Genomic DNA, 22,613 nt, shown 5'->3' with positions numbered 1-22,613 from the left:
TGTAAAGACTGCCAAAGTACTATTCTTAAGGACTGTCCCGCAAAAGACTATGATACAGATTCCTCCCCGTTAGAGAAAACTCCGCAGCAGGAGTATAAGCTTAAATTAAGGTCTAGTAAAATAAGTCAGCCAGTTTGATTGTCTAAGTCCTCCCCTAGGTGAAACGGTTAGACCGGTTTCTGACATGTATATAATAGACCCCCACAGAGAGAGAGTTAGTGAGAACTCTAAAAGTTGCATTATTATTTTATGTTTTCTGCTATATTTTAGCATTATGATTTCCTGCACAAGTTATGCCTTTTATTTGTATTCTCCAGTTCCTCATGTAAATAAGTCTGCTAAGGTTACAGTAGAGCACACATTTAGTGATCTGCCCCCTCATGAACTCTCATATCGTCTTGCTATGCGTAATAATTCCTTCATCCGCATGTTACATTATTCACACCAGACCAGCAATGCCACTAATTGTTGGGTGTGTGGTCGACTGCCCCCTTTCCAGACACCGAAGGGAGTTCTGCCACTCTTTCCTTATCCATTTTCACATAATGGTTCGTGTGGAGCATGGTCCACGTTAACGTCATCCTCAACAGATATGTCTTTTCTGAACAGTACATGTTTTCCAGACAAGCAAGGTCTTCCCCACAGAACAGGGTTAGATCTAGAAAATGAAGTTTATAATTTGGGTAATTATTCTTCGAATTTCATGGTCCTGAATGTTCAGTCTGATTCTACTCCAGACTTACCTGCTATATCAGTACTACCAGTTAAAGGTGAATTATGTGTCCGAAAGAATGGTTCCGTACATGTAGGACATAGTGATTGTACTACTATTATCAAGTATAGTGACAGTAGGAAATCTATTTTCAAAGCTTCACGTCATTCTTATTTTGTTTGTGGTCAGACCGCATATGTTCGTCTGCCCCTCGATTGGGAGGGAACCTGTTACATTGCCTTCCTACTGCCACCAGTTTTTCTAGCCCCACCTGACTACCATAGGAATTCCCACCTAGTACATACGAGACACAAGAGAGACCTCCCGATTGTCGATTATACTGAAACTGCTCTAGAACAATACATAGATATCAATAAAGGTGTCTTCCCCTACTTAGGTACTGTTGTAAATAGTAAACTGATACGTAGATTAACCAGAACCCTCGAAGCAGTAGTGATTGAGACTACTTCTGCTCTAGGTAATTTAACCGAGGAGCAATCCTTTATGAGAATTGTCGTGCTCCAGAATCGTCTCGTCCTTGACGTCATACTGGCCGATAGGGGCGGGGCATGTAGAGTCATCGGATCTAGTTGCTGCATTTTCATTCCTAATAACGCGCCGTCTGTTTATTCAGCTATTACCAGACTCCATAATATTGCCCATATGTTACACCAAGATCCAGGCACCTGGACATGGTCCGGTTGGTTCTGGAATACAATTTCCGCCTGGGGATGGAAAGTATTGTCATTTCTGGGTATTGCAGTAGCGATCATATTCAGTTGCTGCCTCTGTTTACAATGTGGCCCTGCGATTTGCGGCATTTGTGCTACCTCTTGTATTCCTAGTCCCAAGTCCCGTTCTAAATCCCGTTCCAAGACAATTCGAGACGAGCAAATGATACTGTATGAAATGATAGATGGTATCATGAATATTGATGTTTCCTGATGGAAACGTAGTGACAAGGAGGGAATGTGGAAAAGTAAATTTTGCCATGTTCTGTGTCCCTACGTGTCCTCCATCTTATGTTATGTGTGCATGATTAATATGCATATGTATCCCCCATGTTCGATTAAAGACGCAATTACAGTTGTGTCCATCTCTAGTATGCCAGTTTCCAGTTCTCGTGAAAGCTACGAGTATTAGGCCTATGTAAAGTTACGTTGCCACGTTTCTCAGTGTGCACGTTATTTCATTGAAAAGTCCCCGTTTCTAGGCCTCAAAAGGGCCCGGACACCAGATTCAGCTCCTGTCTCCTGAACCCTCGCTGAGGAGCGATACAGCCCCCACCTGTATCCTCGACCCTTCACTTACTTCCTGCCTCGCAGTGCCCGGTTCAGCCTGGCTCTGCCTACGAGTCTGCCAAGAGTATGTTATGATTCTAGTTATCAGTCCAGCCCTCCTTCTCTGCATTCCTAAGCTACTGAATCGCATCAATAGTTTCCGTCATTGTCTAGCCTTTACGTCTCCATGTAAGAGAAATACTGCATTTAATGGTCATGTAATATTCTTCATCACGCACTACATGTAGAATAATGCATGCTCCAGTCTTAGAGTCTGTTCGCCTCTCCCCTCCTGACTCTTAGTTTATATCAACATGTCCTCTAAACATCAGGTACTAGATAGGGTTTAGGTACATGTCGCCCTGACTCTCCAGACTTCAGTCTCTACTCCTAGCACAGAGTTCATAGCCCCCAGCTTCTCCTAGTAACACGTCATTGTCAGTTTGCGCGCACCATTAGGTTAGAGGTCCCGGCTCCTTAGGTAGCCCCCTCCATGTTTCCGCCCCATTTATGACATATTCTGTTACGTTTACATCACATGTCTATGTATACGCCTCTTGTTACACCCACTTTCACCCTTATCTTTCGCGACTGCTATTGACCACACCCACTGCTCCGCCTATCATATGTATTGCAATGCAACTGTTTTAGTATATATGCTTGTGTACTGTTATTAAATGTTACGCCAGTCCAATCCTGTCCCGTGCTAGCTAGCCATCCCAGATCTTGTCCGTGCAGGTTGTCCTGTTCCTGTCCTTTATGCTGTATTAAACCTGCAAACTCCTACTACCTCGAATCTTGACTCTTATTTATTGAGCTATCTGTTATTCATATATTTATTCAAAAATAGAGGTATTATTTATTTATTTACCACATAACCCACTTGTCTGAGGTTATTGAATTCCAAACAGGTAGGAATTGAGAGAGACGTCCCCCGACAGGAGTGGAATGTTGGTGGGGGCGGGGGGAGATGTGCCTGAAGGAAGTCACTGTGTGGAGTTGCCTCTACCGTTTCCCTTCCCGTTGTTGCCTTTAAAACCCCCTCAAAAGTAGCCTCTTGATGAGGGTGATTGGTCATTACCCTTGTAAGAGGTGGAGGGAGTTTCTGTGGATACAGTCCTGGAACCACCCCTGTAAACGGAGCGACAAAAGGAACCCCTGTTTGTAGATGACTGCTACTCTTTTGCCTGAGGCATCAATTAGCTTGGACTCCTTGTCAGGTGGAGGGGCCTCAATTGTGGTATGTGAGTTAGCTCACTTGCGTGCGTTGGAAACCACAAGAGAGTCTAAGGGCAACTGACCTTTGACGTAAGTGGGGTCAATAGGTGATGGCTTATATTTTTTCTCCACTCTAGGTGTGATTATTCTTGCCCTCACAAGATCTTTGAAAATTTCATCAGCCTACTTTAACATGCCTTTAAGCATTGGCAGTGTACGAGTGGTTTTTTGAGTGGAACTTAGGGTCTCAAATATAAAGTACTCTAATGGCTCCTTATGTAGCTCCACCCTGTGATACTGAGCAGCTCTGTTATGTAGCTCAATATATCCAATGTTTTCATCAGGTGGCGAGGGTCTGGACAGATGAGGGGCATTATTCATGTTGGGGCAGAGGGATAATCCTCCCAGGGGTCAGTGTCCTATGGCCTATCTTAATCCTCATTCCCATCCCCGACATCCTGTGGGTCAGGTGATAGTGGTGGTTAATTTGTGGGTGTAATAAGTAAGTTGGGATCAGTAGGGGAAGAAGGTGGAATGCAAGGTGAAGGGTTGGTACCCACACTTTGCCTTTTGAGAGGAATGTGGTAGTCCTCTAGCTGGTTTATTTTCGGTGTTTTTGGAAGGGTGACATGGATCTGTCCTGTTTCTGGGTGTATAACCAGCTTTTTCTGCTTCGGATCAGACGGTGTTGCATTAGGCCGAGGCTCTTTAAACGGAGTATCTTTGTCCTTACTCACCTGTGTTGGCGTCAAAGGTTTCGGTTCCGAAGCCTTCAGTGCACAAGGTGTAATTTAGATACTGATGGGATTGGCACGAGAGATGTTTCAGTTTGGCTTTCGGTACGGATATCGGGCCGACTCGAGACCATAGGCTTTTCTTTGTGTTTCGGTACCGAGCCCGAGGGCAGGGCGTCCAAAACTTTTTGTCGATGTCCACCTGGGCCCGAAGACAGAGGAGGGACCGGAGCCCTGTTCTTTGGTTGTTGAGGGTCCAAGGGGGTAGCTTTACTCACGGTACGATGAGCCCGAGTAACCTGCTCATCTTCTTCCATGTCGGAGTCAGCTTCAGACAGGGAGATATGATGTTCTTCTTCCTCAGCTCCTTCAGTGTGATGTTCTGTGTTGGAATCCTCACAGAGGATGTCCGGTGCGGAGCCGCTTTGATGTTGCATCGCGTGACGTCGAGCCCGACTGTCACAAAGCGTCTTCCTCGATCGAAATGATCGGCATGCGTCGCAGTCTTTCTAGTCGTGTTCTGGGGATAGGCAGAGGCTGCACACTTCGTGCAAGTTGGTGAGTGGAAATTTAGCACAACACCAGGGCAGAGTTTGAAAGGAGGACGTTCCATCTACTGCTCGCGCTGTCGGCGCGGGTAGGACCTACGGCCCACCATGAGTTTTCCGATCAAGGTTGTCTTGAGTTGAGACGAAACGTGAAGAATGAGAAATCGCGATTGACAATACCGTCAAGGGTAGTGGATTGCGTGTCGAAGGGGTCCGAGAAACAGTGCCTAAACGGAGTGCAGCAATATACATCCGAACCAGACGGCAGAAAAAACAATCTAACAATGGAGTCGATGCCCATGGGCACTACCACCAAAAGGTGGAGTCACCTGCCTCGTGACTGGAAAGACTTCTGCGAAGAAAAACAAAGTGCAAACATCCAGACCCAACACCAGATGGCGAGCTAAGCATAGCATGTGATCTACAGCTCACATGCCTCGAACAGAGGCATTTCCTTACAACACTAACCACATCACTTGATGCGGGCAATGGTAAGCCGATTGATGCCCCCTACCGGTGAGCAGAGGTACTACTCAAGATTTTCCATATCTAGTCTGACACCTGGAATGTTCTAAAGTGAGGAAACTGCAGTTAAAAGTCTATCAGAAATAGGGTGTGAAAAGTGCTAGCAAGATTTTGTAAGCCATAGTCATTTTTGTGTAAAAAACATCAAAACAAGTACAGGAAAAATACATAAAAACTGTGTCCACTGAAAAAGAGGGTCTGACAAAATTGAGTCCTGGAAGTGCCTACATTCATCACCTTAGGCTGCTATTGTCCTTCTGGTGTCATGTAACTCTGACATCAGCTGTAAAGTTGCCAGAATTCTGAGTGGCTGAAAAGTGTGTTATTAATGATGGTAAATCCACAGGAACAAGGAATCCTTAAGAAAGAAACAACTGAGCAACATTTATTAAGCAAACTGATGGTTTTGCCATCTGCCTGAATTCTTTGCCATGTAAATTTGATCTACTTTCCTCAAGTAATGCATTACAATTGGAACTGTTGCTACAACATTCTAAAAAGAAAACATTTAATTATGCCTACCTTTGCAAGTAGTTGTGGAAGAGATACTGCAAAAAGTTCAGTAAGTCGTGTACGGTCATCCCACTGAGCCTTCTTTTCTTTTGCAGTTAATACCTGAATTTGTTTTAGAGGGATCAGAAATCGTGAGGTATAAGCTTAGTTTAGGTTTATCAACACTATTTGGCACTGAAACTTAATTTAGTTATCTATATTACATGGCATAAAAAAATATAAATTTAGCTAAAACAAACTAATTGCAGCTTTTACGTGCATCGAAAATTGAGACAGCATGGTAAACAATAACCTTGAAAAGCAAATCTGTTAGGAAATTAGCTCTTCAGACACAAAATGTATTTTTACATCACCCAAGTATAAGTTTTTCAAACCTTGGCATACGTTAATTTCAGCCTAACACGTTTAATAAAATACAAACACCAGAGTACTTGAAAACTTGGAAGTTGTGAGGCATTCAATTGGGTTCAAGGGACAATCTGTATTACTGAGCACTATTCTTTTTCGAGAATTTGATAGATTAAGAAGTGGATGAGGGTGCAACATTCAGGTTCTCGATGGATGTTTTAGGATTTTCAGGCTCTTTTTGCTCATGAGAATCCTCCAACTTATTCACCACCAAGGTGTCTGCAAGGTATCCAATTCCCCCATCATTTTTACTGCAGCATGAGGTGTTTTATGGGAAATGTAAAATAAAAACAGTAGAAAATATAAAACACAAGAGCACAGCATGCAAGTTGTACTTGGTTAAAAACCAGTGCAGGCCCAAATCTTGTGCTGACGAGAGGAAGGCTAAGAGTTCACTTGACAAGATAATGAAATAGGTAACTTGAAAGGACTGCAGTTAAAGGTCAACTTGTGTTTAGCAAGCTTGAAAACATCTACGGTTTTAACCCGTTCCATGCGTCGTACGGGGGCCATCTGCCTGCGTGGAATTCGCCCGCACAGCGGGGGAATGTGCGTGGCGGCGAAGGGGTTAACTTACGGGTTTCATCGACACACACTTCCTGTCTCTAAATAGATTGTAACCTGATTAGACAATAGGTGCAGGAAACTCATTAGCTTAGGACATACAGAGGTCTTAGTTGCACAATAAACAAGCATTTGCAATGCAATTGGTCTCGCAATATTTAAGTTTGAGCTACTGGCATTGCTAAAATAATGCAACACCAATAAATTAAACTTCAGTAAAGCGAGACGTATTGCATTGCAAATGCTTTTGAGACTGTTGCCTTGTCTCGCGGAGAAGGAGAGAGAGGAAGCATGAGAGGGAGAGGGAGAGAGAGGAAGCATGAGAGGGAGAGGGAGAGAGAGGAAGCATGAGGGTGAGAGAGAAAGGAAGAGGAATAGAGGGCAAGAGAGGGAGAGGAAGAGGGGAGTGAGAGGAGAGAGAAAGAGGGAGGGGGACAAAGAAGTTGGGAGGGGGAGAGAGAGCGGAAGAGGGGGGAGAGAGCGGAAGAGGGGGAGAGGTAGCGAGAGAGAGGAAGAGGGGAGACAGAAAGAAAGCGAGGGAGGAAGGGTGCAGGAAGAGCATGAAAAATGAGAAACAGGGAGAGACTCACCTAAAAAGAAAATCACAAATAGTACACTGGCTGCAAGCTCGGAAAAGAAGCAAAGGACTATTTGGATACCTTATGCGAACAGTTCAATGCATCTTTCCTCATCTAGGTTTGCCATAGAAGCTACAGGCCACCATGGTTCTAATCGTCTGTCCAAGCAGACCATGCCAATATTAAACCTACAGCAGCCAGCATTCTTTTAACTGCACCAGTGCTCCAATCAATTACTTCACTGACTGCGCCAGGTGATCCACCTTCAAGGGACTCTAGCACCAGTAGAGACATCCAAGGCACTGTCTTATCCTTTAACCAAGTAAAACTCCAGACTCTTTCAAAATGGAACCCTAAACTACAGACTGGCACCTGGTCTGTGCCCACTCCAAACATACAGGTACGGTAATGGCAGAACCATTCACTGTACAATCAGACAGACAAGTCATCCATCACCTAGTACCTCAAAACAACCTCTCAGCCCTAGATAGGCTCTGCTCACAACCTACACCCTCCCAAACCAAACAGTTATATAAAAAGCAACCATTCCATCTTTTAATCCCTCATTGTTTTTTTTTTTTTGTTTTTTTAGAGAGTTTTATATAGCGCGAACTTGAACCGAACCAGTTATCAGAGCGCTTTACAGAGCACCAGTTACGTTACATGAGGACACACTTTCATTTTTTTTTTTTTTTTTAGGCACGGGGAGATTAAGTGATTTGCTGGGGTGGCGGCGAGTGATGCTGGGGTGGCGCCGAGTGATGCTGGGGTGGCGCCGAGTGATGCTGGGGTGGCGCCGAGTGATGCTGGGGTGGCGCTGAGTGATGCTGGGGTGGCGCCGAGTGATGCTGGGGTGGCGCCGAGTGATGCTGGGGTGGCGCCGAGTGATGCTGGGGTGGCGCCGAGTGATGCTGGGGTGGCGCCGAGTGATGCTGGGGTGGCGCCGAGTGATAATGTGGTGGTGCTGCGTGATAATGTGGTGGTGCTGCGTGATAATGTGGTGGTGCTGAGTGGTAATGTGGTGGTGCGGAGTGATCCTTGGGTGGTGCTGAGTGGTGCTGTGGTGGTGCTGAGTGATGTTGTGGACAGATGTCCAATAAAAGGATGAAATCACGATGTTGGATGTAATACCATGTGAAGACTAAAACATAATTTAAGAAGAAACAAGTTAGTGTGTATTAGCTCAAAGCAGGCCGTTTTCCATATGTGAAACGTGGTGCTATTAAGAAGGGCATTTTTGTTCCGCGCGAATTTAGCTTACTTTTGTTTTCTGGTAGTTTTTTATGCTGGAGTCAAAGTAACAAGTATACCATTTAACCCACTGAGGGGCATTCGTACCACTTTTAGGCTTATATGAGGATAAAAAATGACAATGCAAATGTAAATAGCAAGCAGGTCTTGAGCTGCAAACGAAACCCCCCTCCTGGACCCTTCTAAGAAATACTGCATTCAGGGTTAACCAGCTTGTGCAATGGCAGGGGCAGGAAGGGGGCAAAAAAGAAGAAAAAAAAACCCGCACAGATAGGGAAGGGAGGTCTGGCGGGGTAATCTATCTCATGAATGGGTGAGGGGGAGGGACAGTCTCTGCGCACTGTGAGTAGCTGGGATCCAGAGAGAGACGCGGCTAGAAGGCAGTACTGAAAGAGCCGCGGTCAGAAAATGCATTGTTATGAGCAAAAGGAGAAAATGAAATTAAAAGCGAAATGAGATTAAAAGCGGCCGGGAAATACTCTCGGCATTGCGGGGGCAGGGGCGCATTCCTTTGAAGTGTGAAGCAGGGTGCGGGGGAGCGGATCCCTTTGAAGTGAAGCTCTCAGAATTGCTGTGGCGGGTCTGATGCAATGATGCGAGGCAGGCGGCTCGGGAAGCAAATGGCAAGCACGGGCACATGCACTCGGCGCAATCCGCCTGGTTTCGTTTTCCTGGATCCAACTCTATAGTCTCGACGTCTGCAATGCGCAAGCGCATTGGCAGAGGTCGAGACCTAAAAAAAAACCTGCCCCCCCCCCACACAGGCCACACGACAACTCAACATCCAGCAAAGCACACCCTATGGCACAGCAGGATACCAGCCTTCTTATGTGTCAAGCACTTGAAAAGCTATTTGTATAAACCTGCAATACAAGAAGCTGCCACCATCACACCCTGTCACAAAGGAAGCAGAGTAAACTGAAACAGTAGGTAAAGGACGAAGTAGCCCGAAGGAAAACTGCTGCTTTAATGTCCAGAAATGCAAAACAGGGGTTGAGGCAACTGGCAAAAGAAAACTAGCATCAAATGGGTTAGTACAAAAGGAGGCTGAGCCGAGCAGGGGTAAGTCGATAGTTTGAGGCACTTTTGGAGGGTGCAATTACTGCGGAGGAATGTGCCGGGTTCTGCATGAATAGAGAGAGGCAGGTAGAGAGGTACCCCCTCCCTCACACACAAACAAGCAATGCTACTTCATAGAAAGCTAGGAAAGAGCTCCAAGGTTGGCAGCCACACCCAGTCTGACCCACTTTTAAGGGCTGGCACGAACAACCTCCAGCAGAGCCTTAGGTTACATATTGAAAACACGGTAAATAGTTTTTAATCCCGTTGTCATAACTTTATAAAAGATGGTAAGGGTATAAACCATGTTACATGAATATAAAATTAATTAAAATCGTGCCTACCGGTTATGCATTCTCTAAAGCTACCCAGCGCTAATCATAGACTAGGACACGTTGTTCCCTGCAGAGGCGGGAGTTCCTTTTAGAAACCAGGGAGCTGTACCTCCAACCTCCCCCCGCCCTAACCGTACCCCTCACTCCCTGCAACAAACTGCCGAACACTACCCTTCTATAACAGGATCGTTTAGCACCTGGACAGCAGATCTTCACGCTACACAGAACCTCAAAAGGGCCCAACTGAGATCAAAACAAACCAGCATTAGTTACCTGGTCAGAAAGTCGGAGGTCCTGAAGAAGTGCTGCCGGCCTGTGTGGGGAGGCGCCGCTGCTCTGCAGGGAGTCTTCGTCGAGTGTGCCTGCTTGCCGGTTTTTCACATGTGGTATCCCGCAGGTGAGAGGGGACCAACTGCTCCAGGTGCCCATCTCAGCAACACCCGCGAGTGGCGATGATACCCCAGAGGCTGTCCGGCACTTCGAGACCATGCAGCAACATCCGGGACCCTTTGACGGTTTGCTTGGCGGCCTTCTCTTCCACCCCTAACTATTTTCTCTACTGATGAGGGAAGTTATCCCGAAACCCGAGCCATGTCTCGGGCGATATCCAAAAACCCGGGACATGTATCGGGTCTAGAGATCATCAGATCAACAAGTACCTACTTGCACCCACTGGGGTGAACCACTCAAGAACTCCATGTACCAGAGTCCCTAGGGGCGATCCGGAGGAGGGGCTAGCGGTGTGCGGTCCATTGCGATTGTGTCTAACATCCGGGACCCTCACCAAGCTGGTGGTGATGGTTATGGTGAATGAGGACTAGTGGGTCCTTTCTGAACAACCAGCCACCCAACCCAGCGACTCCGCATTCAGGGAGCAGACTTTTTGGAAGCACAAACGTACAGGCACTCTAGTTTCATTGATAATAATAAAGCACCAAGACCCTCATGAAACGCCTGCTCCCTGCTGCAGCCTAGCAATGGTGACTGTGCCGAAGCCTGTGACGTAACATCTCCATCCGGTGGCAGCGCTCACGGTAACCAGAGGGAACGACAGTCCACGTTTTAGTGGAAACACAGGCCCACAGGTGGTCCTCTCTTAAATAAACCTTGGGTGGAAGGTAAGCCAACGACACGCCACCTACTTCTTCTACTGTAGATAACGTCAACGACGACACATAGATGCATTTATATTATCAGTCAAGAATCCTAGCTTGCCCGTTTATTCACCTGGTGTGACCCTGGGTACGTTTATCTCTCATAGCCAGCCATGGCCATGCGTTAGTTCGCAGCGAGTTCGACCGGTCCATTCATTGAAAATGGGGGATGTGTTCATGTTTGTGCCCCCTCCGGGGTGTGCCAGGGGTGAGGTGTGTGTGTATGATCTGGTCACACACTATAAAGTAGAAAGGCCTCGATGCACGGGCACCCACGGTTATCTGTTGTGTGTACACACTGATATGACCCAAAGTGGGGAAGGGAGAGAGCGGCTCCCGCGGGACGCTGTAGTGCGGGGCTGGGAGCTGCCCAGGGCGGCAGGGATGAACGCGGGTTGTGCCTGGCACGGAATCGAGCGGCTGGTGGAGGGTTATCAGACCCCAAGGCGCATTTATACAGCTCGGTGTGAGTTTCGTGCATCACCGGACAGACCCCTCGAGAGATGGGTGTCACCAGCACCCCTTGCCTGGTCTCAGGTCCCTGAGGTGTGCGTGGGCTGGCACAGACCCTGTGGGTCCGGGGGACTCGGACACTGTCTTCTGCCCACTCATGGGATTCAAAGGACTCTCATAGGGCGTGTCTGCCCAGAGCTGCCCCGTCTTCGGCAGATGCCCTCACACACCACAGCGAATAAACACTGACTTTAAACCTGTTCCTTATGAATCTCTGGCCATGCGTTAGTTCGCAGTGAGTTCATCCCGTCCATTCATTGAAAATCGGGGATATGTTTATGGTTGTGCCCCCTCCAGGGTGTGCCAGGGGTGAGGTGTGTGTGTGTGTGTGTGTGTGTGTGTGTGTGTGTGTGTGTGTGTGTGTGTGTGCGCGCACCCACGGTTATCCGTCGTGTCTACACATTGATATGACCCATAGTGGTGAAGGGTAGGGAGAGAGCAGCTCCCGTGGGATGCTGCAGTGCGGGGATGGGAGCTGCCCAGGGCGGCAGGGCTGGTCACGGGATGTGCCTGGCACGGAATCGAGGGGCTGGTGGAGGGTTATCAGACCCCAAGGGGCTTCTATGGGTGCGTCTGCCAGAACTGCCCAGTCTTCGGCAGACCCCCTCACACACCACAGCGACGAATCAATCGAGATTTCGTTTTCCTCGGTGGCGAACGGTAATAAATCACTCCCAGAGACGGCGGCCCCTCTGCCAGCAGCGAGCGAGGGAAGGAGGCGGAGAAACAACAAATGTGACGGGCATGAAGCGCTTGCACACCCGGGCGAGGCAAAGGCGACGTGGACTAGGTTTAATGTAAACCTATATAATGTTTGCGGATTTAATGTGATGTGTCCGCACAGCCGTAGAAAATATAAAATAGAATTACTAAACGCAATGTGGATATGTGTCTTTGCACGTGTCTGACATGTTACGGTTATATCATAGTTTAATAATATACGCGATTGTAAAAAAAAAACTAAGCCCGCGAGTGGTGCGCGCGCGCAACTGCAAAGCATATGTTTTCAATTATCGCGCCCGTGTCTGGGCACGATAATTGAAAACATATGGGCTTTGGTGCGCGTAACAGACACCAATAGGGCATGGGCGGAGCTACGCCACCGCCTATGGCCTATTGCGTGTTCTGTTACTAAACAACACACACTACAAGCCCAATCAGAAAAGACAATAGGAAATGAACACCCACGAGTGTGTGCATCGGAAAGAAACACGTTAGTTTGATTCCTTACCTTAGAATAGATACCCCAGCAATACCAACCCCAGTGGGGAGTCTGAGAGATCACACCAGGAAGTCCTGGAGAACGGAACGGGCAAAAAAGCAATCTCTCCGGACTTGACTGTCCAGGCAGTAGTGCTTGGCAAACGTGTGCAGCGAGGTCCACGTAGCTGTCTGACAAATGTCCTGCAAAGGGACTACCCGAACCAGGGCAGTAGTAACCGCCGTGGCCCGAGTGGAATGGGCGTGCAGCCCCACAGGAGGTTCCTTTTTAGCCAAGAAATACCAGACCTTGATGCACAGTGCGATCCACCGAGAGATGGCTCGCTTGTGCACCGCCCGTCCCTTCTTAGCGCCCACGTAGCCAACAAAGAGTTGGTTGTCCACATGGAACTGTTGTGTGCGGTTCAGGTGAAAGGAAAGCGCACGTTTTAGGTCCAAACAGTGGAGCCTCTCTTCCTCTTTCGAGGGAGGCGGAAAGAAGGTGGGCAAGGTAATGGACTGGCCGATGTGAAAGGCAGTAACGACCCTGGGCATAAAAGAAGGATGAGTCCTCAGAACAACTTGGTCCGGATGGACAGAGGAAAGAAGGCTTAGAAGAACGAGCCTGAAGCTCATTTACTCTCCTGGCAAAGGTGATGGCAACCACGAAAGCAGTTTTGAGAGTCAGAAGACGAAGAGGGAAATTATGAAGTGGCTCAAATGGAGCACACATCAGATAAATAAGAACCAGGTTCAAGTCCCACTGAGGCATCCCGAAAGGAACAGGAAGGAACATGCGCGTGATGCCTTTCAAGAATCTATTTACAAAAGGGGACTTGAAAAGAGAAGGCTGATCAGGAAGCCTCAAAAAGGCTGAAATGGCATAGAGATTGCCCTTGGTAGTGCCCAGAGCAGAGCCCTGCTGGCCAAGAGAGAAGAACGAGGAGAACCTCTGAAAGAGGGGAAGAGAGTGGATCCACAGCCTTTGCTGTGCACCATGCCACAAACTTGTTCCACCTGCAGGCGTATACCGTTTTTTTGGAGGGACGCCTGGCTGCCAGAATAACATCACAGACTTCAGGAGGCAAGTCAAATGGCCTCAACTGTCGCCGCTCAATCTCCACGCATGTAGGTGGAGGCTGGGCAGGTTCGGGTGGAGGACCATCCCCTGCTGATGCGACAGAAGGTCCTCCTGAAGAGGCAGACGAGTCGTGGGATCAACTGACATACTGAGTAGCTCGGGATACCAATACCTTTGTGCACAATCCGGAGCCACAAATACGACTTGGGCCTGGTCGCGCCTGATCTTCTTCAGCACTCTGGACAGAAATGGTATAGGCGGAAAGGCGTACAACAGACCGCAACTCCACTCGCGACGAAAAGCACAGTCGAGCGAGTGCAGCTTTGGAAATTCCAACGTGCAGAACTGATGACATTGCGCGTTCTCTTCAGGGCGAATAGATCTAAATAAGACTGTCCCCAATGCTAAAAGAGACCTTGGGCCACGACGAGTTCAGATGCCATTCGTGATCTATTATGCACCGGCAGCTGAGTTCATCCGCCCCGGCGTTCAGGGAACCTGCCAGGGTGATGCCCTGGTGTTCCAGCCATGTCCAGTGGCGCAGAGCCTCCTGACAAAGGGTCCACAACCCCATCCCGCCCTGTTTGTTGCAATACCACATGGCGGTGGTGTTGTCCGTGAACACCTGCACTACACTTCCCCGGACAGAAGGAAGGAATACCTTCAGTGCAAATCGGATCGCCCGCAGCTCCAGAAGGTTGACATGGAGCTGGGACTCGACCAGAGGCCTCTGATCTCCGCCTCTCCCATGTGCCCCCCCCATCCCAGGAGGGACGCATTCGTCACCACTGTGTGCTCCGGTTGAGGTAGGGAGAGGATTCTGCCTCTGGCCCAATCGCGGTCCGTGAGCCACCACTGCAACTGTCTTGCAGTACCCTCCGAGATCAGGACGCAGTCAGACAGGTTGCCCTGATGCTGTGCCCACTGGAACTTCAGGTCCCACTGCAGAGCCCGCATCCGCCACCTGGCGTGATGTACCAGCAGGATGCAGGAGGCCATCAACCCCAGGAGCCGCAGCGTCAGCCTGACCGAAACCCGGGATAAAGCTGAAAGATCGGAATCAGAGCCTAAATATCCCGAACCCGCTGCTCGGGAGAAAAAAACAAAACTGCGCCGAGTCCAGAACCGCTCCGATGAAGAGGAGTTTCTGAGATGGACTCAGGTGTGACTTCGGCACGTTGATGGAGAACCCCAGTGAGTGCAGGAGATCGGCCGTAGTCTGGAGGTGGGAGATGACTGGGGCGAGCCCGCCTTCAACAACCAGTCGTCGAGATAAGGGAAGACTGGAATCTCTAATCTGCGCAGATGGGTTGCGACCACCGCCATCACTTTCGTGAACACCCGAGGGACACTGGTGAGACCGAAGGGGAGCACGGTAAACTGAAAGTTTTCGTGGCCTACCATGAACCGCAGGAAGCGCCGGTGGGCCGGCAGGACGGGAATATGGAAATAAGCGTCCTGCAAGTCCAACGCCACCATCCAGTCTCCAGGGTCTAGGGCAGCCATAGACCTGAGTTAAAGTCAGCATCTTGAACTTCTACTTCCTGAGGATGCTGTTGACATTCCTGAGGTCCAAGATAGGGTGCAGGCCCCCTTCGCCCTTCTTGGGAACCAGAAAGTAGTGGGTATAACAACCACATCCTACTTCTGGCCCAGGAACGCGCTTGATGGCCCCCGTGAGGGCCGTAACTTCCTCCTGCAGAAGTCGCAAGTGACCCCCCTACATGCGGTGGTACTGCTGGAGGGGTCGCCTAGAAGGGGAGGGAGTAGCCCCTTCGGACGATTTGCAGCACCCACCTGTCCGAAGTGATGGTACACCAGTAGAAAAGGTGATGGCGAACCCGGCCTCCTACTGGCGTTTAATGGGCCTGAAAGCTCGGACTAGGAAGGCTTTGAGGCGGATGCTGCAGAGCGGATGTCGACTGACCAGGCTTTTGTCCCCCTGCACCGCCACGGCGGTTACCATGTTCCGCGACGCGTTGAGGTTGGTTCTGCGACCTGTGGCTGGACGAACGTGTGGGGCGCCCCTTCCTTGGCCACGAAAGGGACACAAAGCAGAAGTCTGCTGGCGCTGGCCCGACAGGCCCAAGGACTTGGCCGTAGCCCTGGAGTCCTTGAAATGTTCAAGCGCGCTGTCTGCTTTGTCGCCAAAAATGCGACGGCCATCAAAAGGCATGTCCATGAGAGTGTTCTGGACATCCCCCGAAAAATTGGCGGACCTCAGCCAGGCGTGGCGACGGATCACCACCGACGTGGAAATTGCTCTGCCTAGCAAGTCCGTGGTATCAAGTCCAAGAGCCTGGGCGAGCCGTGTCTGGGCCTCCTCTGGACACTGGGGTAGCACATCCCCCACCGTATCCCACAGAGAGTGGGTGTAAAAAGGCATGCAGTGTTGATGGACCGCAATTCAAGGCTAACCGAGGAGAACAGTTTCTTGCCAAACTGATGTAGCCTTTTGGATTCCTGATACGGGGGAGCGGTTGGAAATGCGGTTTAGGACGTGGAGGCCTGGATCACCAGACTCTCGGGTGGGGTGTACGAACAGAAAGCAGGGGTCGCTCGGAGCCGGGCGGTGGCGTCGGGCCACGTTCCGATCCACAGGGGGCACCGTGGAGGGTTTGGACCAAGTGCCAATCAGAAAGTCCGTGAGGGCCTCATTAAACATAGGCTCCGAAGAGCTTTCTGGCTGTTGAAGCACCTCGGTGAGGACATTAGTCCTCAAGGCCGCAGCAGGGAGCTCAAGAGCCAAGTCCTTGGCTGCCCTGCGCAACACCAAACCATATGTAGCACCCTCCTCCGTAGCCAAAGAGGGAGGAGAGATGAGACCAGTGTCAGACGATGTGTCAAGACCACTGGCCTCACCCAGTTCATCTGCCCAGCTCATTCATTACAAACAAAAAGCCTGAAAGCTTGAAGTATGCACTTAGAGCTGACGTTTGTAATGAATGTACACGGCTGACCTGCCGTGGAAGGGTGCACTGTTTCGAATTTAAATATGAAAAGCTGTGCGGGAATGGAATCCTACCAACACCGCAGTCAGCACAGCTTAAGACGAAAAGTCTAACCTGGCTGACATGAAAGGGGCCTACTAAAGGTATTTTAATTTAAAGAAAGCTGTTTAATGAAGAAATGTGGCATGGGACCTACTAAGGGGATAAATGAACTTCCATGAGGGACTGTAAATCCCAGCATGCACCTCGATAATTAGCGCAAAAAAGCGTGGCCCACTGGGGGCAATCTATATAAAGGAAGCATGCAGACTTGGAAAATCTATGCCGCATTGCAACAGCTGCCCAGGTCGAAGAGGCTGGAGCCTCGAAACGTGTTGGTATTAATAAAGAAGCCTGGAAATGTCATTGCTGGTCTTCGTGTGTTAATTGAACCGCAAGGCTCAAGTCAGCTGTGAGTGCATACTTCAAGCTTTCAGGCGTTTTGTTTGAGATATATATATATATTACCTACTGGCGGTCGCCAGTAGGTATATATAGTTAGGATTTTTTCTCTATGGGATTTTTGAAAATTCTATGTCTAATAACTTTGGCGTTTGTGGACGGAATTGGCTGAAATTTTCAGGAAAATGGAACATTTTGTTTCTGAGCAGCAACTGAAAATTTTGGGGGGGTTTGTCAAGGGGGGGCTGAGAAAAAAGGGGGGTCCCAAAACGTTTTTTTCCCATGTTAATTTCTATAGGGCGGTTGGCCTCACTTTTAGCCCGAACGGCTGAATGGATTTCCACGAAACTTGGCAAAATTGTAGATATTGTTTGCCCGATGTGCCTTTGCTAGGTCTCAAGATATGTGCTCCTGTGAATTTTGAGTAAATTAGGTTTGAAAAAAGATATATATCTAGAGCCGCGCCCCGGTGCGCGTACCTAGGAGCGCTTCGGGCGCGCCACGCGACTTGCGCACGGCAAGCTGATTGGTTCTCGGGTGTCTGTAAACATTCGAAACAGTCCGCAGCGGCCGCCATCTTGTGTCTCGGTAGGATTGAGACACAAGAGGTGGCAAAAATCAAAGGGGGAAATGACCAAAAGGGGGCAGAGTAGAGCCCCCCTGACCCCCTAGGTTTGATGTGGGGGCCATAAAAGGGTCCCGCGGGTAAAAAAAAAAAAATTAAAAAAAAAAATCGATTTTCGCGGGGGGAGCGCCCGGTACGCGCACCGGGGAGCGTACGGGGGAGCGTACCATGGAGATAAAAAATGACACTATTTTTAAAAAAAAAATAGCATTTTTTTATAAATTGGAGGTAGTTCTGAAAAGAACTTTTTTTTTTGTTTTTGTTGTTTTATATTTTTTTTAGACTTTTTAAAACGATTTTATATTTTTTGGGGATTTTTGTCAGGGGAAAAACAAAAACAGGGATTCCAAAACTGCTCAACAGGAGCAAAAAAATGTGAAAATTTAGGGACTGGCAGGGCAGCGGTGTTGCTGTTTCTTCATGGCAATGAGTTCAACACTCTGCTCCCCATAGCAGAGCAGTTCGTCACACTCTGTGCACAGAAATTTGATGCCTGCAAACACCGGCTGAATGTTAGGGACCATTCTTCCACTGGGTGGTCCCGAAGGTGTTGCTCCACCAGTGGAGGTGCTGCCGCCATCTGTGGGTAAATTCCGTGCCAGCTCTCTGACACTCTCCCTGGCAAAGTTGTTAGGGTGTCTTCTTTTCACATGCCTGATTAAATTAGCATTTCCAAAACTATATTTTTTCAGAGGATTGCCTCTGGATAAAGTACTACCACATATTTTGCAGGTTACTTTTGGAGCGTTGACTTTTTTTTGCCCTTCAGGGATGTCATAAAATTTCCAGATAAAATGGTTTTTTTTCTTCTGCTGAGGAGGGTCCTCATCTAAAAATCCGTCGGAATCACTGCTGGATGACTCTCTTGCAGCCATTGCTGTCAGAAAAGTAGGAGATGAACAAAGTACACAGAACAGCTCTTGCTCTCTCCAAGTACAAAGCAATAGTGAGAGAAATGGGTGGGTTTCACACAATTTGGAAAAAAAAAAGTTATGAACCAATGAAAAGTGTTATTTTAAAGTCACATGGTTTGACGCGCTTACGCTACGCGCCCCGGGGCGCGTCCCGAGGCGTGTTTCGTAAGCGCATCAGGGCGTTTACGTTGCGCGATCGTATGCGCTTCCGGGTGCGCTTACGCGGTGCGTCATAAGACGCATCTCGCGGCTACGCGATACGCGCTTATGACGCAAGGCGTGGCGGCTACGCAATACGTCACGATGTTGTTTTCGTTCGCGGCAATAGCGCTATCGGGACGCTCATCAGTACGCACCCCGGGGCGCGTCGCAAGATTGCGCTTACCCGTGCGTTCACTGGTCCACGCCCCGGGAGCGCACCAAAAAGAAAAAAAAAAAAAATGATAAATTTTAAATCGAATTTTATATTGTATTATTTTTAAAAACTATAAAAATTTGCTATTAAAAAACCTATGAAATTCACTGAAAAAACCATAGGTTATAGACCATATATAGTTAGGAATTAGCATTTACAAAACCTTGAAAATTCACTGAAAAAACCATAGGTTATAGACCATATATAGTTAGGAATTAGCATTTACAAAACCTTATTTTACTCACACAAAACCATTGAAATTCCATATATAGTTAGTTGCACTAACTATATATCGCGCACCCGCAATCCACTGCTGATGTCACATATTACATCATTCATGACATGGTCAGTGACATCACTGATGACATCACTGATGACATCTCAAATGACATCACTGATGACATCATCCATTGACTGTGTGTTTCTGTAAAGTTTAAATATGTTTTACATATTGAAAAATGAGTAGATGTAGAAGTCCCTAAATAAAAGATTTAGTAGGTGCGTGACTGACTTTATGAATGAGTAAGTGATTAAATGTGTCTCACTGAGTGCATGGGTTAGTGACTAAACTGTCTTAATTTGTGCATCATTATGTCTGTTGTTCTGTAAAGTGCTGCATGTGTTGATCAGTAGCTATATGAGTAACTATATGGGTTATTGATTGATTGTAAGTATTTGTATGGGAGACTGAGTGTGTGTGTGTGGCTGGCTGGGAGATGTCTGACTCTGTGCAGATCAATGTGTTCTTGTATCAATGATTGTATAAGAGAGTAAGTATGTGTTAGTATATGTTTGAAAATGTAAGGTACTCTATGTTTAACTGTATAGATTAGAAAATGGAAGTGTGATTGATTCTTTACAGGACTGACTAGGTGTGTGAGTAACTCCATGGATCAGTGGCAGAGTGTGAGTGTCTGTATAGGTGTATGAGTGCATATGATAGTGTTGTAAAGATGAGTGATTGTATGTATGAATGATTGTATGGGTGAATGAGTGAATGTGTGTGTAGACGTAGGAATCAGTGAGTGCGTATGTAGTAACTAGTATTGGTGTGTCAATGGTTTAAAAAATTATATTCTGTATTTAACACTGGGTGTAACAGAGGTTATATTAAAGTGTGAGGAGATGCATTGTATTGTCACATGAATGATATCATCAGTGATGTGACCATTGATGTCAAATGAGATGTCATCAGTGATGTCATTTGAGATGTCATCAGTGATGTCATCAGGGATGTTATTTGAGATGTCATCAGTGATGTCATTGACCATGTCATGAATGATGTAATATGTGACATCATCAGCAGTGGATTGCGGGTGCGCGATATATAGTTAGTGCAACTAACTATATATGGAATTTCAATGGTTTTGTGTGAGTAAAATAAGGTTTTGTAAATGCTAATTCCTAACTATATATGGTCTATAACCTATGGTTTTTTCAGTGAATATATATATATATATATATATATATATATATATATATATATACACACACACACACACACACACACAATACACACACAATGCAGCCTTCCATATACTAGAAACTCTGAGCAATGTTGTAAGAATTTCCCTTGCACATAAATACAATTCCAATAAAGCAGGGAGAAAGAAAACACATTTGAAAACTGCTTTAATGCACAGCAGAAATCATAATCCTGCAAAGTGGAATGAAAAAACATTGCTAGCACATAGGCTGCATTGTAGAAACATCAGTGTAGAAAGCTGAAATGCTAACCCACAGAAACACACAGAATAGACTGGCACCGTGCCTTTAAGGCAGTCATGACCCCTAGCTTCCCATCATGCCTCAGGAGTGACAGGTCAGTTCTTTGCAGAGACTCAAAGGCCAGGGCACAAAGAGACGACATGTATCTTGATCACTTGCCCGGGGAGGCGGGTGGGTTGCTCATGACTGATGAGGATACCCCTGGAAGAGAACTAGGATTACAGGTAAGTAACTTATCCTTCTCTTCCAGGGGATCCTCATCAATAGTCATAAGCACATGAATAGAATAGCAAGCACATAACCTCATCCTGCGGGCAAGTGATAAGTGTACAATAAAGATACATTGTTAAAAAAATCATTACCAAGACTCCAATTAAGATAGCATTGGAACAGATTCCTCAAGGAGACTTGGCCTACTTGGGTATCCGCTCTGGAGTCAGAATCCAGACAGTAATGCCTGGTAAATGTATGAACCGATTTCAAAGTTGAAGCCTTGCAAGTCTCGGCCGTCGGTGCATTGTGTAAGAAAGCTATTGTTGCAGCCTTTTGCCTAGTAGAGTGAGCTTTAGGGGAGGCTAACAGATGCTTGTTCGCTAATTGGTAAGCCAATTTAATACAGGACACTATCCACCTTGAAATAGATTGTTTAGAAGCTGGAAAGCCTGTTCTAACAGAGCCGTAGTTTACATACAATTGATCAGCCTTTCTAATGGTTTTTGTTCCCTCCAAATAGAATTTGAGAACCCTCTTGAGGTCTAATGAGTGAAGAGACCTTTCTGCTGGTGTAGCAGGATTTGGAAAAAAAGAGGGGAGAGAAATTGTCTGACATGGAAGTCAGACACCACTTTGGGTAGGAAAGAAGGGTGAGTTCTCAAAACACCCTATTGTGATGGAAAACCATATACGGTTCCTTAGAGCAGAGTGCTTGGATTTTACTCACTCTGCGTGCTGATGTAAAAGCCACCAGAAAAGCTACTTTCCATGTAAGGTGTTGTAATGTGGCCTTATGAATAGGTTTGAAAGGAGGACCCATCAATTTTGACAAAACTAGATTCAACTCCCAAGGAGGAGGAGGTCGGACGGGGGATAAACCTTCTTCAACCCCTGAAGGAAGTCCTTGACCACCTGAAGTTGAAAGAAAGAATGCTGGTTAGGTGATTTTCTATAGGCTGTAATGGCTGCCAAAGTAACTTTTATTAACGTGTATTTCAAACCAGATTTGGCGAAGTATAGCAGATACGGCAAGATTACCTCTTCCTGCACGTTAATCGGATTCCAACCATTACACATACACCACAAGTAAAATCTTTCCATTTAAAAGAGTAAGAAGGTATTGTGGATGGTCTCTTTGACACAATCAAAATGACCATGCAATCCTGAGGGAGGTTCAAATGTCCGTACTGCAGGACCTCAGGAGCCATGCTGCTAAGCTCAGCGGGGGAAGGCTGAAGTGCAGAATCTTACCTCCCATTTTGGTCAGGAGGTCCGGCCTGCACGGGAGTCTCCTGTGCGGACAGATCGAGAGCTGTAAGGTCCAGATACCACCATTGGCAAGGACAGTCCGTTGCTATCAGGATCGTCTTCATCCTGGATCGGATGAGCTTGGTCACCATCATGGGATGAGAGGAAGAACAAGTTACTTACCTTCGGTAACGCTTTTTCTGGTAGATACAGTATCTGCCTGTGGATTCCTCAACTTATGAATATCCCCCTGCGTCAGCAACGTTCGGAAAACTCTTTTGTAGCACGCCGGTGTGGACGACGTCACAGGAGCACGGCATCGCGCGACTCTGGCTGACGTCACCGACTCCTTATTAGGCCTACGTCGGCGTGATGACATCAGTTCCGCCCTTTTTCCGTGCCTTT

At 47.4% G+C, this 22,613-nt stretch overlaps 1 protein-coding gene across 3 annotated transcripts in view; it reads right to left on the bottom strand.

Annotated features, from left to right (window-relative positions):
* Window positions 1-22,613, bottom strand: part of STAG2 (STAG2 cohesin complex component) — a 1,493,174-nt gene that overhangs the window by 686,398 nt on the left and 784,163 nt on the right. For all 3 annotated transcript variants that reach the window (XM_078688751.1, XM_078688750.1, XM_078688752.1), the window contains one exon: window positions 5,540-5,632. In XM_078688751.1, coding sequence (XP_078544877.1) covers window positions 5,540-5,632 — 93 coding nt within the window. The remainder of the gene's footprint in view (window positions 1-5,539; window positions 5,633-22,613) is intronic.

The sequence above is a fragment of the Lissotriton helveticus genome, chromosome 4_1 (genome assembly GCF_964261635.1).
Source record: "Lissotriton helveticus chromosome 4_1, aLisHel1.1, whole genome shotgun sequence".
Classification (NCBI taxonomy): Eukaryota; Metazoa; Chordata; class Amphibia; order Caudata; family Salamandridae; genus Lissotriton; species Lissotriton helveticus.
The sequence above is the reverse complement of the archived record's forward strand: the minus strand, read 5'-3'. Positions and strand labels throughout refer to the sequence as shown.